The 18,465-nt window shown below is 37.0% G+C and overlaps 1 protein-coding gene across 2 annotated transcripts in view; it reads right to left on the bottom strand.

Annotated features, from left to right (window-relative positions):
• Positions 1 to 18,112, bottom strand: part of HSPA4L (heat shock protein family A (Hsp70) member 4 like) — a 49,522-nt gene extending 31,410 nt beyond the window's left edge. Inside the window, exons 1-6 of one of the 2 annotated variants that reach the window (XM_055385322.2) lie at positions 17,252 to 18,112; positions 8,398 to 8,455; positions 6,626 to 6,766; positions 3,832 to 3,954; positions 1,309 to 1,408; positions 664 to 797 (exon numbers count right to left, since the gene is read on the bottom strand). In XM_055385322.2, the coding sequence (XP_055241297.2) occupies positions 664 to 797; positions 1,309 to 1,408; positions 3,832 to 3,954; positions 6,626 to 6,766; positions 8,398 to 8,455; positions 17,252 to 17,358 (663 nt within the window). In that variant the 5' untranslated portion in view covers positions 17,359 to 18,112. Of the gene's footprint in view, positions 1 to 663; positions 798 to 1,308; positions 1,409 to 3,831; positions 3,955 to 6,625; positions 6,767 to 8,397; positions 8,456 to 16,229; positions 16,628 to 17,251 lie in introns of those variants that run through there. The other variant, XM_019025865.4, reaches the window with a different exon arrangement.
• Positions 18,113 to 18,465: the final 353 nt, after the last annotated feature.

Here is an 18,465-nt window from a genome sequence, read left to right as displayed (position 1 = left end):
AAACGCCAAGGATTAAGTCAATATATACTGAAAATTACCCTATATTCAGTCTGAGTCATTTCCCTTTAATTTTTTGATTACAAAGATGCTATTATAGTAATATAAATTAAGACAGAATACTCTTGCAGTGTTGCAGTTTGTCTCCTAAGTAAACTCTACTCTGTGCATACTGGAGAGAGATCATAAGTCTGGACAAAAGAATCAATGTAAAAATGATTATAAATCCTAATTTGTAAGAAGCACATAGAAGTAAAATTACGATTAGAATGCTTGGATAGAAAGGTTTCTAAAATCAATGGGAATCATTTTAGAAAATGCTTCCTATAATTACATTTATGGATAAATAATTTATGCTTCCTGATAGATGACTTAACAACCTAACAATAGAAACAATAATAAAAATAGCTAATATATATTATAGCAGCTACCCTATGCCAGGCTTTCCAAGAATTTTGTACACATTAACTCATTTTGTCCTGAAAAATTATATGAGGTAGTTACTACTGTTGTTCTCAGATAAACAAACTGAAGATTTAGGGAGATTAAGTAACTTGCTTGAGGTCATAGTTTAAGGGGCAGAGCCAGGATTCGAACCCAGCTATTACGGTTCTTTAGTCTGTGTTCTTAACATATGTAAATATAACAAACCATGTGTTTACTTACTTTAAGTTTTCCTTTGTTAAAAGCACAAACCGAGACCTGATAGGCAGAATGTCCCACATCAATAAATACTACATTTCTTGGTTTCTCATCTAATGGGGGAAGATCCTGTTTATAAATTCCATACGCCAGTGCAACTGTATAAGAACAAAGAATTATGTTAATTCTAGCACAGTAATTACTTGGAAAACAAGAAATGTCACTTTGATACTGTACTTTAATATGCAGTATAGTAATACATATTATTATCTTCAAAGTAAATTAACTTTTCACAATTCGGTTAATAATGCTTTAACTTTATTTTTTCCTTACTCAACTATAACTCTGTAATAGTAAAGATTCGTAAAGCCATTAAGACATATTTAACCTCTGCCAAAAAGTTGTACTACGAAGTAACAAGCTTATAAGAATCAGTACACACACACACATATTTTTATATATATCAATTTTTTTTAAAGAGACTGTGTCTAGCTCTGCCTCACAGGCTGAAGTGCAGTGGTATGATCATAGTTCACTGCAGCTTTCAACTCCCAGGCTCAAGCAATCCTCTTGCCTTGGAGTTAAAAAAAAATAATGCTTTGTTAATAATTAGAAAAAAACTAGAACAGTATTTTGCTTATAGTGATTTTCAAATTGCAAAGTGCTCACCTGCAGTAGTTTCATTCATCAACCTTAAACAATTTAAGCCTGCAACCTGGGCTGCAGCCATCACAGATCTTCTCTCAGCATCAGTGAAAAAGCTAGGAATCTAGTATTTAAAAACAACAGTTAAGTATAATGTTTTACGTAAACATTTTGTCAACTGAAAAATATAATTACCCTAAAACTTATGTACAGTTTAAGGCAAATAAGGATGTTCTAACTAAAGAGGAAAAATACTAGTGTTTTATTTTTTAAGTTTGACAATTTCTATACCATAAAAATCTGACCTAAAGTATGAATACTAATTTAAAGTAAGGTAATATGGCAGAGTTGCCTAAGTTTTATTCGTCTAAATACTTCCTGTGTTAGTCTGATCTATTAAAAATATATTTGCTCATCTTTCATAATAAAAAACTGAAAACTCAAGAGTCTGAAAATGAGACTAGAGAAATATATTATGGTATATCCATATAATGGAATCCTATGTAGCTGTTACAAAGAATCAGGTAGATCTGAATTGTTATGGAATTCTATCTTTATTATGTTAAAAAAGGGCACATATAACATTACTTCATTATTGTGTGTATATACACCCAACCAGAAGAATACAGTCCCAACTGTTTAAAACAATTATATTTCAAAGGAGGGGAACTATATTGTAGGGAACTTGTGATAAATAGGAATTTCCTTTAACAATCACCAAATAACATTGAAAAAATATACATACATACATACACACACACATATATATGTATATAAAATTTTTTTTTCTGAAAGAGACTGTGTCTAGCTCTGCCTCACAGGCTGAAGTGCAGTGGTACAATCATAGCTCACTGCAGCTTTAAACTCCTGGGCTCAAGCAATCCTTTCGCTTCAGCCCCCTGAGTAGCTGAGACTACAGGTGTGTGCCACCATGCCTGGCTAGTTAAAAAAAAACAAAACAAAACTGTAGAGACGGGTCTCACTATGGTTGCCCAGGCTGGTTTGTAACTACTGGCCTCAAGCAATCCTCCTGCTTTGGTCTCCCAAAGTACTGGGGTTACAGACATAAGCCACCATGCCCAGCCCATTAAGTACATCTCTATTTAAAAATTAAACTCAGTCTTAAAATGTATAAAGATGTATGTATACACCCTAGTTTTATCAAACTGAGAAGTATTTTGACATATAGACCCATTTCTAAAAAGCTATTAAGTGTATTTACATATAAAACAACTTGGGCTCTTCCAGTTTTAAGTTTCAAATAAGTAGCTTCCTTTAATTTTATTGTTTTATGAATTTAGAAATTTCATTGAACAGATTAGCAACAGGAAAAGAATATAAATTTTGCTGATTTGGTATTATCCTCCTGACAAAAATCTAAGTTATCATGCATGGTTCATTTAATATTCATTGAGCACTTACAAACCAGGTACTTTTCTAGCTACCAGGAAAACAGTGCACAAACCAGACAAAATACTTGTCCCTGTAGAGCTTACAATGGGTCTACTGCACCAACCACAAAGTTAATAATGGTCAAAAGTTTGTATTAGTCTGTTCTGACATGAATTTCTGACACACAAGGAAAAATATAATTAAATAGAAATGGATTTGAATTTAAGATGAATCTTTAAAATTTGTATGATTCTAACATATCCTTTCAAGTGGCAGTATAACAATTATGAGCATGGGCTTGGGAATTAACTATTTGGCTCTAACACTATATTAGCTGTGCTGATTTTGGGCAAGTTATTTGACATCTCAGTATCCTAGTTTTTGAATCTGTAAAACTAGGGTTAATAATATCCCTACCTTATAGATTGCTTCTGAGATTAAATGGGTTAAAATGCCTATAAATAGTGCCTGGTCAATGGTAAACTCTATTATTTGCTATTACTAAATGGCTAGAAAATAAAATATTAAGCTCTAATATTTTTCTTCCATTAAAAAAATTCCAAATGCCTATGAAAAAAAATTGATTACTAAACTCACTGAAAAGTTCATCATCTGATTCTGTTTTTCTGATGACATGAGACTCTTGAACTTTTGTAGTCAAGTTTAATAGTAGGAATATATCAATTTAGTTAACATGTAGGTAAAGAACCAGTTAACAATGTTTAATGGGACCTCAAGAGATAAGACGGTAAATAATTTAAATGTTAAGAATCCTTAAAGATCTTTTTTTTCCCCTGATACACAACCTCAAATTCCCAACTAGAAATTTTCAACCTTTGCTATAAAATGTTAAGGTCCTCACAGGTGGGAAGTTAATTGCTATCTGAGAAGATTCTTAGGGATAAATCCCAGATAGCAGCAGTCACTAGTTACATAACAGTTTTTTAAGAGTCACTGCTCATCATAATTGATTTTATGGGAAATTCAATCCTAAACTTTAGCAAATAAGGCAGTTTTTTTAAAAAGAAAGTCAGATGGATTTAGGTTATTTACTGGATAAGGGCAGAAGGTGTAAGGGAAGAAAAATCTTTCAATATTACATTAATACACTGTAAAATATAATTCAAGGGTATTCATTACTGAAGTAAAACTTACTGAAATCACACAGTCAGCCACTGGTTTCTTCAAAGCATTTTCTGAAGTCTCTTTAAGCTTGGCTAACAGCATTCCAGTAACTTGCTCAATTGCAAAAGGTCTCTCTTCCTCTAAGTACCGCACCTAACACCAAAAGTTGGGATATTTATTAAGAGTCATTTGTTTATCCAACAAATATTCAGTGAGCATCTACTGTATATGTGATAGACATATAATGGGAAAAAGACACCCTTGCTCAAGGAAGTTTTATTCCAGAAAGATTGTCATTTTAGAATCATGATCCCATTAAAAACAGTGACTGTGTCATTTCTGAGGCTGTAGTATCTTACAGACAGTATTATAACCAAAGTGTTTTCAAAAGTGTAGTTTCTACCCTCTCAGATCCCCACTTCCCACAAAAACAATTTTTATAATTCATTTTCCAAATGTGACACAGCAAACAATGAAAAAGGAAAAGATCAAATAATCTTTCTTTTGAAAGTCAGAACTCTCCCTGGGTTTAAAATAAAAGCTTCAGTCATACAGTTTTGGGAAAAGGAAATGAGAACATCATTCTTTCAAGCAGCACAATGTGTTTATGTATATGAGTATGTATAAATATATATATCTAATGACATAAGATTTACTCTGAATCAGACCTAAAATTGATAAGCATTTGTTTCCAAACCTATTTACAAGTAAATTCAAAAACAAGTATTATGCCAAATTACTGCCTTTAAACCAGGGGTGCATAAAGAAATCAAGCAAACGGAAATAAGAGAAAATGAATCATAGTCTTAATCTGACTTTCGGAGGCATGATCATATAGTATTCTTTTGTATAAGAACATTCTATGTAATCCCAGGACCTTGGGAGGCCGAGGCGAGCAGATCACGAGGTCAGGAGATCAAGACCATCCTGGCTAACACGGTGAAACCCTGTCTCTACTAAAAATACAAAAACTTAGCTGGGCGTGGTGGCAGGCGCCTGTAATCCCAGCTACTTGGGAGGTTGAGGCTGGAGAACGGTAGGAACCCGGGAGGCAGAGCTTGCAGTGAGCCGAGATTGCGCCACTGCACTCCAGCCTGGGAGACAGAGCAAGACTCTGTCTCAAAAAAAAAAAAAAAAATTTTTTTTAAAGTTAGATGAAATAAATTTAAATAAATGTATAAAAAACAAATGTATAACATGCTTGAGGAGTTGCACATTGATTTTCTTAAGTCTTCAAAAGATGATGTTTCAAAGCTTTTTCTACTAGCTTACAGGCACTTACTATGAATGTATAAAATTATATCACTCAAAACTTTGGTTCTGCCTTTCTTTAAAAACATTATTTTGTTTTTCTCAGCCTATTCTCAAAGCCTGATCTATTAATTTTCACTTTAAGAAGTTAAACTACTTACAAAATTAAGTAGTTCAAATTTTAAACTGGAGTAGAATAAAACTGCTCTAGGTAACCATTAACTAGAGCTTATCATATCTAAAAGATATCTGAATATTATTTTTTATCTCAGTTGTTACTATCATAACCCATCCAGCTACTCACTTTAGTAACCTGAAAATTTCACCTAAAATATGGATTTACAATTTGTTCCCTGTCTTCAACTTCTCATGGTGTCTTCCTCAACTATTTTAACAGCCTCCTGTCTCCTTACTACGATTCATCATCCACCTTTTAGTCAGAACCCTCTTCTAAAAATGGAACTGTGTACATATCCATAACACATATATCAAGTCTAAAATTAGTTACTAAAAATAACTTTCTTAAGCGATAATTTGCACAGCATTAAGTTTATCCTTCTGAAGTGTACAATTCAGTATTCACAAAGCTGTGCACTGATCACCATTATCTAATTGTAGAACATTTTCATCACCCAAAAAGAAACCCATTAGCAGTCACTCTCTATTTTTCCTTCCCCTTAACCCTTAGCAACCATTAATCTGACTTTGTTTCTATGAATTTGTCCTACTCTGAACATTCTATATAAAAGGAATCATACAGTATGTGGCCTTTTGTATCTGGCTTCTTTCACTTGGCATGTTTTCAAAGTTCATACATGTTGTAGCACATACCAGTACTCCATTCCTTTTTATAGGCAAATAATATTCCATGTGTTAAGATATACCACATTTTGTATATCTGCTCATCAGTTGATAGAAACTTGTATCGTTTCCACTTTTTGGCTATTATGAACAACGCTTTTATGAACATTCATGTACAAGTTTTTATGTGTACATGTTTCAATTCCCTTGAGTATAAGCCCAGGAGTGGAATTTCGGGGCCATATAGTAGTTCCATGTGTTATGAGGCTAGTTTTTGAAAAAAATCAGCACAAACATGTTTTGGTTAACTAATCTACAACTATCTCAGAATACAAAATTAAAAATTCAGAATCCATCTCTTACTTGGAAGAAAAATATGCTTTAACATTTATAGTATAAGATTCTTCTAAATTAGAACTCATTAAACTCATTACAGCTATTAACATACTTTTTGGGTCCATTCTTCTGAATTAACATACTTTTTGGGTCTATTCTTCTGAATCCTATATACCTTCATTTTTATCCCCTAAAAATTATTCTCTTGAGTCTCAATAACCATTTTTTTCCTTGACAATAATAGTGTGATTTGAATGAAAAAATTATCTAAATTAGATCTCCTGGCATTCACTAAAATTATTACAAAAACTACTATCTCTTGGGTGTGTATGTACTGTATCTAGAGGAAAAAGGTCAAACTACAAATAGCAATATTATCACATTGGGTTTACTTAATTTGAAGATATGTTTGTAACCCTGGGAATATAAAGCTTACCTTAACTCCTGCACTTCCATTAGGCATCTTCTGCAGCTCATAGGGAAGCCTGATCCTTTCAGTTTGCACAATGGGATCATCAAATGATCGCCCATGAAGCTTTTTGAAGCCATGAATTGTATTTCTTACGTTCGTGACTATCTGTTGGCAGTAAACACTTGTATTTATCAGTTACCTAATAAATGCAAAATAAAATTCTATCCTAGTACTTGACAACCACCAAGTTTCTTTATCCTACACATCCAAGTTTAGGATTACAAATAATCATTCATTTTTTCTGGTTTCCAACTGATGGTAAAGTCATACAATGAGAATGTACACATTTTAACACTTGCCTCCCAAATTATCCACCTATCCTGGGAATGTTAGATTCAAAATTAATGTCTTCAGAAGAGAAAGAACAAACCTTTAAAACGTTTCAAATTACAAATATCTACAACTCATCTTTGGTTTTCCTCGAGCTTTTGCTCTAATGAATTAGTACGAGCTGAGCATCCCAAATCCAAAAATCTGAAATCTAAATACTTCAATGAGCATTTCCATTGTGCATCATGTTGTCACTTAAAAAGTTTCAGATTTTGGAGCATTTTGGATTTCAGGATTTGGGATGGTCAACCTGTATCATGCAAATATTCCAAAATCTGAAAAAATACAGAATCTGAATACTTCTGGTCCCAAGCATTTCTTATAAGGGATATGCAACCTGTATCTTTGATTATTTATTTCCACTTCCATTTCTGTGTTTTAATTTAAACTGGTTTATTATTGTCTAGGTTTTTTTTTCCTCTCCATATCTAATTCTTTGTGAAAATCTTCATGTACTACCATGTTGCTTCCATTGCTGCAGATTGCTCCTAGGCTAGTAAATTAAAATCCCTTCCATGTAGCATAGTGCTAAATGAAAGTGTCTTAATTTGTAAATGGCTTGCATTTTTGCAAAGCAATTTTTTCTTTAACTAGAATATGCAGTTCAAATTACAGAATATTACTGAGATCCAGTTGCTATAATCCTAGTGACCTTTAAAGCCAAACAGACCTTGATCTTCAATTATGAGATGAAAACTATAGGGATGCTGAATTACTATGTTGCTCTCTTTAGCTCCTTAGGAGAAATGACTTTAAAGGCTGCTTTTAGAGACTCTGATTATCTGTGACACACTTAGAAGGTCAGCCAGAATATGAGATATAAGACCCAGATATATATAAAATGCAAGAAATAATTGTTACGGGCTTTTAGTTCAGGGAGGTAATGAAAGTCCAAGGAAAATCAGTTTATAACATGGAATGTTAAAAGTCAACGTTCTAATCATAAAGATTTCAAAAGCCTAAAAATATAAATACTTCAACAAATTCTATGTAAATTAGTGGTAGCCACGTTGAGTTACTCTGGAAATTAGTTCTTTCATTTTTCCTACCTTATTTTACAAAGATGTTACTTACCTGTCATTGAAATGTATGTTCTAGACAGAATATCCCTCATTATTCTCTGGATGGTCACCTGAGGGACCATTCAGGGAAAAATTGATGTCACATAGTAGCACACCCTAACTTCACAACTAAAAAATATTTTTAAAAAATAAAATTCAAGAAATATTTTACAACCCAAAGCAAATTATATCTTAAAAAAACAAAACAAAACAAAACAAAGATGTAGTACCTGTCCTATTTTCCTCACTCTCTTATTCACTCTTAACAATATAACTTAAGGAACTTAGTTACCAGTATTCAGTTAATTCTTCCTGTAAGTCAAAACATCCACATTAACAATTTACCTGGCTCTTTGCTGCATTTCCAATGGCTCGAGTTCTTGATCCCAATGATATACAGGCCCTAAACCAGAAAAACAAAAAGTTTGTTCCATGGTACTTTTATATTATTGTGCTATTATTTTGCTTCTCCTTATACGAAAATGAATTTAAAAGGAGAAATATAACCATATATTATTTTAAAAATAGGTTATGCAAATCAAAAATTTATTTTAAAGTTTCCCTATATAATAAAATGGTGGTCAGAATAAATGTTACAATTTTTTAAAAAAGTCCTAATAGCTGGCAATACAATGTTGATCTCCAAAATTGTTTTTCAAATTACACTGATCTATGACCCATTAAAAGAAAACTCAACCGTGTTGACCAATGGATTTTCAGGGAAGGTAAACAGTTAAAAAGGCTAAATCCTGGCTTTGCCACTTAACCTTGTGGAAATTACATAACCATTGGGTGCTTCAGCTTCTTGTCTGGAAGATAGTGATAATATCTGCTCATATGGTTATGTGAGAATTAAGAGAATGGATATAGGTAAATGCTTTGAACAATAATTGGCACAGTAAACATTATGTAAATTCTTGTATTTTAATTACCACATTTAAATGCAATAGCATGGAATAACAACACAGAGCAAGCACAGAATAACATCTTCATCAAAATACCATTTAATGTTATGATTCAAGAAAATGTTTCTGTGATTTCAGTTATAACTACAGAAAACTACATTCAATCAAGAAATATTTATAGGCACTCCATGTATACAAGTCACAAGACCTGTCTTGGAGAATGTATAGTCTATTGAAAAAAAAATCAATAGAATATATAGAATTATGAATAATACTAGCAAAGAAGAGAATAATTACTTCTAGATAAGAGAGGTGACTTCTTGAATTAGGACTTGAAAGGAGGGAAAACATTTAATATCTATTTGTCTTGCAGAAATAGACATTCCTGATATATAGGTATGTAAGTCTGTTCTCCATATAGTAGCCAAAGTGATCCACTTAAAAACTAAGATCATGAAACTCTGCTGTTCTCTGATGATGAAATAATCCTCCAATGGTGCCCTATCTCACAAAGTAAAAGCGTGGGTCCCCCTAACAGCCAATAAGGCCTTTCATGGTCCGGTCCTTGGCTGCTCTACCCTGCAAATTCAATCTAGGCACACTGGTCTCCTTGCTATTTCTAGAATATGCCAAGCACCCTTTTGCCTCAGGGCCTTTGTAAATGCTGTTCTCTCTTTCTGAAGCGTTCAGAAAATACATCCATGTGGCTGGTGCTCTCACTCCTTTCAGGTCTCTGCTCAAATGTCAGCTTATCGGAAACACCTATCCTCACCATCCTATATAAAAAACATTCCTGCTCCTCCCCAACACATACCTCACACTGTTAATCCAATTTTATTTTTCTCCATAGTATGTATTACCATCTGATACAATTCATTTAGTGACTGTATCTCAGTACCAGAAGCCAGAACGTGAACTCTGTGAAGGCAAGGTAACAGGTATCCACTGCCTTGATCTGCACTATCTAATATGGTAGCCACAAGCCATGTGGTGCTAGTACAATTTCAATTAACTAGAATATTCAGTTTCTCAGGACTAGTCACATTTCAGGTGCTCAACAGCCACATGTGGCTAGCAGATATACAGAGAACTGAATATACAAGAACAAATATACAACAGAAAGTTCTACTGGATAGCACTAGCCTAGATCTTCTAGCCTAGATCTTTTTCTAGGACATAATAAAGCTACATAATGAATGGAATAATGGTTCCTAAGGTAATGCTCATTTGAGGACTAGAAGAATATAATTTGGACTCAGCCAGGGAGAAAACAAAAAGAATACAACTTGGCTAGTTTCATAGGACAATCTGATAAGATAGTATCAAGGCCAGATTATATAGGGTCTCAGGTGCCAGATTATAATCTTAAAATTTATTCAGTTAATGAGGATTAAATTTCAATGAGGATTCATTAAATGTTTCTGAATAATGGAGAGGACCCTACATACTGATACATAATACAAACTGGAGAGGCAATATTCCAGAGCAGTGCTTTCCAAGGGCTGAACAAAACACTGTTCTGCTGGGGACTACTGGATTTTCAGAGAAAGCAAACAGTTAAAAAGTTAATTTAGTCAATTTAACAGATGTTTGTTAATAATTACTATATGCCTGGCACACTGTTAGTTGCTAGGGATATAATAATGAAAGAAAACATGGTTTTGGCTCTCTTGGATCTCACAATGCTATAGACTCACACAAAAGAAAGTAAACTAGGTGCTATAACAGAAGGTGAACATGGTGCTATAAAAGTTTGTAACAGCAAGAATTAACCTAGAGGAGGAGAGTCAGGAAAGGCTTACCCAAGGAAATACGATTTTAAGGAAGAGTAAATGATGATGGGATAAAAGTGGTAGAGAGTTTGTTGGAGATCATATTGACTGTAGTGTTAACTGATGAGAGGAGAGCAAAAAGTTACCAGTAGTCTATATCAGGATGGTGACAGCTGGGACACAAGAAGAAAGAAGAGATATTCAGGAGGAAACTTAAAGGACTTGGTGACAGACTAGATCTTCACCATCCCATATGGTAGCCACTAGCCACCAGCCATATGTGGTTATTATGCACATGAAATGTGGCTAGTCTGAATTGAGATGTGCTTATATAAAGTGCAAAATAAACTCTAGACCATGGGTGTCCAACCGTTTGAATGCAGGGACTCTTTTGTCTGTGGTGGCAGATATCACAAAAATTATGCATGGACCTTTTTTCTAGCTCATCAGCTATCTTTAGTGTTAGTGTATTTTATGTGTGGCCCAAGACAATTCTTCTTCTTCCAATGGGGCCCAGGGAAGCCAAATGCTTGGACATCTGTGCTCCAGATTCTAAAAATTTAATACTAAAAAAGTAAAATATCTCACTTTAAAAATATTGATTATATATTGAGATAAAATTTTGGATATACTGAATTAAATAAAATATATTAAAATTAATCTCACTTGCTTCATTTTGCCTTTTTAATTATTGGAACTTTTTTTTTTTGGAGACAGGGTCTTGCTCTGTCACCCAGGCTGGAGTGCAGTGGCGTAATCTTGGCTCACTGAGGCCTTGACCTGCAGGGCTCAAGCGATCCTCCTATCTCAGCCTCCTGAGCAACTAGGACTACTGGCTGATTTTTAAAATTTTTTGTAGAGATGGGGTTTCACCATGTTGCCCAGGCTAGTCTCCTAGGCTCAAGTGATCCACCTGCCTTGGCCTCCCAAAGTGCTGGGATTACAGGTGTCAGCCACTGTACCTGGCTCTATTAAAACATTTAAAATTATCTGTGTAGCTCATATGCTTTTATTGGACAGTGCTGGACTAGAGAGTAAGAAGAGGCAAGTGACAATAATAATATCTAGGTTTCTAGTTGCACTCAATGAGACAGAAAATTTTCTAAGATACGTTTGGGGACAGGACAGTCACAAACTCTATTTTGAACATGTTAGGCTTGAGGTAACTTTGAGGCATCCAAGCAAATATATATTTAGAACTGAAATGTTAAAAGTGATGGTCAGATTAAAGAGGAAATGGAAGTTACTAGTCTTTAGTCATGATTTGGTGAAAAACAGGAAAATAAGGGTATAGCAGGAATCAGTGGCTTAGATGACATCTTCACATCTCTTATAAATAACTCCTTGATTCAACATATTCTCTGCCAGAGTAAAAATTTACATATCCAATTTGGTAATGTGTGGATGTTGGCATTCCATCCTAAAACTCATCTATTAGAGAAAATATGCGTTTGCCATTTCTCAGCCTACCTTATAACTCATCTTGCTCCCAACTCCATTATTTGGACACACTTTCAAATACTTCTAATTTTTCAATACTAGGCTACCATCACTTGACTACCCTGAAAATCTTATTTGTAGGTTGATTCTCAAGAGTTTAATTTTTGTTAGAACAGTAGAGCCAAATAAGATTCAGATTCAACTATCATTAAGCGCTGGTTCCTTGAAATGTGTTTCATACATGTATCGCTTCACAAAGAAAGCTAAACAGTTACCAGCATCAGATATTCTCTGAAGTTGAAAGCAGACAACTTTTAAAGTTAAAAAATCTGTCATTTAACCAGGCTTGGAAATGCCCAGTTTAAAATACAGAGAAAACCCATTTCATAAAGGCACCCTTCAAACTCCTTCGATTTTCTTTCACATACATGCCAGGATGTTACAATCATGAAATAAAAAATACCTGCCAAGTATTTTCAGAAAAACCCAAATAAATTAAACACCTATTTGCTCTCAAAACTTTTATATTAGTAATAGCAAGGGAAACAGACACATTATAATACATATTAGGCTGATGTAAGAGTTTTCACAGAAAAAGATACAGTTTATCCAAGTGTATACAGCATAATCTATATTATACTTTGTATTGATTATTTCGACTACTATTTAGAAATGTCATTTTATGGCTAAAATAAAGGGAGGGTTTTCTTTTCTTTTTTTTTTTTTTTTGAGACAGAATCTCAAAGTATTACAAAGTATTAATTACAGACTATAAATTAAAAGCACCTCCTCCATAATTCTACCTCTGAGAAGTATCTATCCATTATTAATAGTAGTTTATTGTCTTCCACACTACTTTTTCTCCAAATGTTTATGCTAATATGTTTTGTATGTATTTTTTATGAATTTTAAAAACAGAGTAAGATTTTTACATGTCCTTAACATAACTTAAAAGAATTACTGGCCAGGCACGTTGGTTCACGCCTATAATCCCAGCACTTTGGGAGGCCAAGATGTGAAGATGGCTTGAGGCCAGGAGTTAGAGACTAGCCTAGGCAATTATGGCAAGACCTTGTCTCTGTTGGAAAAAAATAAAATTAGTGTGGCATGGTGGCATGCACCTGTAGTCCTAGCTATTCAGGAAGCTGAGGTGGGAGGATCCTTTGAGCCCAGGAACTCAAGGCTGCAGTGAGCTATGACTGTACCACTGTACTCCAGCCTGGGCAACAGACCAAGACCCTGTGTCAAAAAAAATTTTAGGAATTATTAAAATAATGTTTTTAAAAAAGATAGTATTTCTTAAAAACTAGCTAAAATTAGACATTTATTGATGGTAGAGCAAAGATGCTTTCCTGTACAATAACTGCTCAACCAGGTAATTTGTTCCTTTCATCATTAACCTAGTTATGTATATGCCATCCTTACAACAATGGATACTGGAAAGACATTTGGGTTCTAGGGTCAGAGAGGTCTGAAACAGAATCCAATTCATTGTTTTACTAATTCTTGGCCAAGTGATTTAACTTTGCTTTAGGCTTCTTATGGAAAAAAAGATAGCTAGTATGATCAAACTCACAGAATTGTGATACATATGACAATGCTTGCTTAGCACATAGCAATCACTATTCCAATTTACCACATGCTTTAATTTGATACTTAATGACGATTCTTGGCTATCATTTTTTTCCCCATGTGTGAAACTAATCACCTTGGTATACTTAAGCCTGGGATGGAAATTCTAATCCCCATATCCAACTTAAGTAACAATACAGACATGTACCAGGCCTTTAAAAATGTGGACACTCAGTAATTCTACTTCTAGGAATTTACTTGAAGGATCAACAATTTAGTTACAAAGACAGTTATTGCAACACTGTTTACAAAGTATCATAAACAACCTGAATTGTTAGGCTACGGATTAAATTATCATGATTATACAGACACTACAACTGATAGTATAGAAATATGTACGTTTTACATAGAAAAAGGTTACTAAACATAGGCTGGGTGCAGGGGCTCACACCTGTAATCCCAGCACTTTGGGAGGCCAAGGCGGGTGGATCACCTGAGGTCAGGAGTTCGAGACCAGCCTGGACAACATGGTAAAACCCCGTCTCTACTAAAAATACAAAAATAGCTAGGCGTGGTGGCAGGTGCCTGTAATTCCGGCTACTCGGGAGGCTGAGGCAGGAGAATCGCTTGAATCCAGGAGGCGGAGGTTGCAGTGAGCTGAAAACGCGCCACTGCACTCTAGCCTGGGCAACAAGAGCAAGACTATGTCTCAAAAAAAAAAAAAGAAAAAAAGAAAAAGGTTACTAAACATGAAGTAAATACTTCCCCTTCCCTTTGAAAACACACACAGAAAACCATCTGGAGGAATTACAATTTTTAATTTCATCTTTTAATGTGCCAGTATTTTTTATAATGAGCACATATTATTATGTAATATTTTTTCAATAAGATGTTCAGGAAAATTATTTTGTCTCTTCGATTTATGCAGGTTAATTTCTCTCTCCCTCTTCAACTTATGCAGGAGATGAGAGGCTAGTATAAACACTCCAACTTTACAGAAGGTGAATCTGAATTAAATAGGTTAAATTAACTTGTCTTTTGTCCCTTAATTATAGGCCAAAACTTGGTTCTTTTTCATTAAATTGTCCTTCTTGGTTTATATGGAATCCTCTCAACTATAAGCAATCAAGTATGTTAATGAAAGAAACGTAAAATGTATGAATGCTGAAAACAACTAAATTGAACATTTCTTTCCTCTTTTCATAGGATCATTTTATAATGTATTCACATCTTAGAAAATATGTCACATTACCTTGATGTAAGCAATTGGAATATGAAAAACATTTTATTTGCAAAGCTAACATTTTATTTATGTGTGTTATTAAATACTGTGGTGTATTAGAGAAGTTAAAGGTTATCTAATAGTTACAATGCTTTTTGCATGATCGGTGTTGAATTGATGGATAAATGTCCTGAGGCCCGGAAGGGCTATGTTTTTCCTCAACAATTGGACCCACAAAGTAATACATAGTGTAAGAGCACTACACTACCATGAAGTACTTTTGTTCAGAAACAACAAAAGATACACTTCTGAGGTAAATGACAGTGCCCAGCCATGGAGAGAAGAGTTGCTGATGCAAGCTAAGTGAGAATATCCTTTCACTTTTTAAGAACTTTCTAGTTTAGATTAGGCTCATTAAATCTAGATATTACTATTGGCTTTCTAGCACACAAATCAGAAATATCACATTACTTCTCAACCACACAGAACCAGCGAATATGCCTAAGTACAGTAACAGAGAGACTTTTAGAAGACTCTAGAAGCCCACTTTTTAAAGAACTAAGTCTGGCCGGCCAGGATCTTTAAAGAATCAGAGGTTCACTCACTGCTAAAGAGATTTCTCAGCTTGGAAATGTAGATCGATCTTTCTTACTGTTCTGGTTTCTGATCTTTTAGGATATGGCTTTAAGGACTAAAAGAATGTCCACCCTACCTCTCAGTTTTTCCTCTATAGGTTGAGAGTCAATGAAGCCAAAGATTGCTCCCATTTTTAACCCCTACTCTGCTGAAGGTGGAGAGTGGAATTTCCGGTCTGTTTCTGGCCAAAGCCAGTATTTGTTGTGGCTTAATATAAAACCTTGTAGAGACGAATTCATTGACTTCACAGTTACTGTTTCGGCCTCTCACTGTGCATAAAAGCCAGAAAAAGATGTAAAAAGTAGAAGAGTTCAAACATTATTGAGGATTACCTTATCTATGCCCATGTATTGAAAACATAAACGTCCAAAACGTTTAAAATTTCAATAGAAGAAACATGTACATCTACGAAAAAAGGTATAAAACCTTCTAGAATCTTCTTGGAAAGAAATCAAAGCACAGACTGCTTCAAGTGAGCTACTCTTCAACATCTTTTTGCCATATTTTAAAGCTTTCCATAGAATAGTAAATGAGGCATTTAAAGACCATTGGACACTGACCTTGTTTTAGTATAGTTAAGGTATTATATTTTGGACCATTCAGAACGGTCAAATTAAGATGCCAAATTACCTTTCCATAAAAAGTAATATAGGTTTCATACAGTTGGTTTCCTCATAAAATTACCAGTAACAGCAGCAGCAGCTAGTTTTTCATATTTCAGAATTACTTCATTATATTCCTTGCCAACAAACTTCCCAGGCCAAACAACGGAACATGTGGAAACATGTTTCCATGACATAACGCCGCTCCTCCTAAGCCTTTCATTAAGCGTTCATAATAGAATCACTCCACAGTCATGTTTATACGGGACAGCTGCCCCCGACTCCGGCAATTCACTCTGCAGAAACACGCTTTTGGTTCGACCCAACCCCGCCGCATTCCAGCAACTGACGTAGTTACCAATGCACAAGGCCAGTGACTCCCATCCCGAGGCTCTCCCTATCAATGCACCATTGACCTGGCCCTGTAAACCGGCTCCATTACCTGCAGTTCTCAAGGGCACCGGGTTTTGTAAAACCCCACATGCCTCACTCCCCGCCCTTAAAAAAAAAAAAAAAAAAAAAGGCTTTCGGGGCCAGATGAACCTGCAATTCATCTCTGACGTGTGCAGCCGAAGCTGACTTTTTACTTTTCTGAGAAAAAGCTGTCACCCAGAGGGACGGGGAAAGGAAGGAGGGCAGCTAGCGCGGGGCCGATAATCCCACGTAAACCTCGTTAGAGGCAACCGGAGATCTTTCTCAATATTCCGGACGCCCAGGGGCTGTCCCACAGCAACCTCTTTCTCGCAAGCAAAAGAGGCGTTGGGGGACAGCGGCACGAGGAGGCAGGGGACGTGCGTAGGTACAGAAAAGAGAGCTGCGCAAACTAGTGCGGTCCCTCGTCCTTGAAGGAAAAGAAGCTTTCCGGGGCGAGGAAGTCCGACTGCCATCCGGCGGTCTCTAAGGACTGCGGTTGACGGGTTGCACCTGTCATCTCGGGGTTCGGCGCACGTTAGGGGAAAATCCGAGGAAGCGAGCAGACAGGACAAACGTTAAAGACGGGAGAGAAAAACGTTTCTTAGGGTCGAGGTGATGCTCAGCAGAGGCACTTACGGGGTACACCTGTCGCTGTACTCATTGGCGATGGTCTCGATGCCGCCACTCCTCGCGACAGCAATGTAGCAGTTGAGAAAGCCGAGGTCAATGCCAACCACAGACATCCCGCCGCGTGATGGTCGGGCTGCTGGTACTGAACCCTTCGGTACGGGAACCGTGTCCTCTTCTGGGCTATTGCTGCTGGGATTGCGACTCCTACCAGAAGCAAACGAGAGGGGACCCCAAGTCGCTAAGCAGAAAATCTAGGGCAGGGAGTCGGAAACCCGCGGAAGGAGCAGAGGCCGTCAGCGCCGCAGCCTGCACCGCGTCCCGCAGCCTGGGTCTTTCCCTACTGCAGTTCGGCCGCCTCCAACCGGCGGTTACTGGGACCTGCGCCTGCGCGCTCGGCTGCCCGGGAGGCGCGCGAGCCTCCGCTCCGCGCCCGAGCCAGCTCCGGGCCCGGACTTCGGCCGCTTCCGTCAGCACTCGGGCAACGGCTGCCCAAGGAGCTGCGGGTTCGAGAAAGATCTGGAAAATGGAGGCTGCTGAGCTATCCGGGGGCGGGAGAAGCGGGAAGGCGGGGCGGGAGGATCGGGGAAAGGAGGCTAGGCACATTGGCTTGCTCGCCCTCGCGCGCCAGTAGGACGTCGGGCTATCGGGCTAGGTGAGAGGCAGGCGACCGGCCGGCCCGGGGCTTTGCGAACGTGTTTTGAGGCACATTTTTGGGTTGCTTTGGCAACCGGAGGCGTGCTTGTCACGGCGGCAGGATGCTGTCCTGGCTGGCGGGCGCCGCCCCCTCACCCCCTGCCCTCAGAAGGGCTCGCCCGCAGGCCTCGCTTCCCCGAGGGGCCCATGTGCAGCCCGGCGCACCCCCCGTGTGGCTCGAGGCCCGCCGCGCCCGGCTCTGTGAGGTGGCGCGCATTGTCCCGCGTCCGCCGCTCCGCCCTGTCCAGCCCCGGGGGAGCTGCCGAGCCCGGGACAGACTCTTGTGCGAAAGCGGGATGAGCACATGTTAGGTTTTTTTCTTTTTTCATCAGCAGGATTTGAAATATCAAAAGTCAAACTTCTGTTAAGAAATAAGATCACACTGACAACTTTCCCTCCACGTACCTTTCCTCACACCTTTCTAAAAGATACTGGCCTCGCCGCTGACCCTTGTCTCTGGAAACCAGTTTTACAGGAAAGTGACCTTAATTAAGTGTGCCACTCACACCAGCCAAGTCTTTGCTTTA

The sequence above is a fragment of the Gorilla gorilla genome, chromosome 3 (assembly GCF_029281585.2).
Source record: "Gorilla gorilla gorilla isolate KB3781 chromosome 3, NHGRI_mGorGor1-v2.1_pri, whole genome shotgun sequence".
Lineage (NCBI taxonomy): Eukaryota > Metazoa > Chordata > Mammalia > Primates > Hominidae > Gorilla > Gorilla gorilla.
This window is presented reverse-complemented; position numbering and strand designations above follow the sequence as displayed.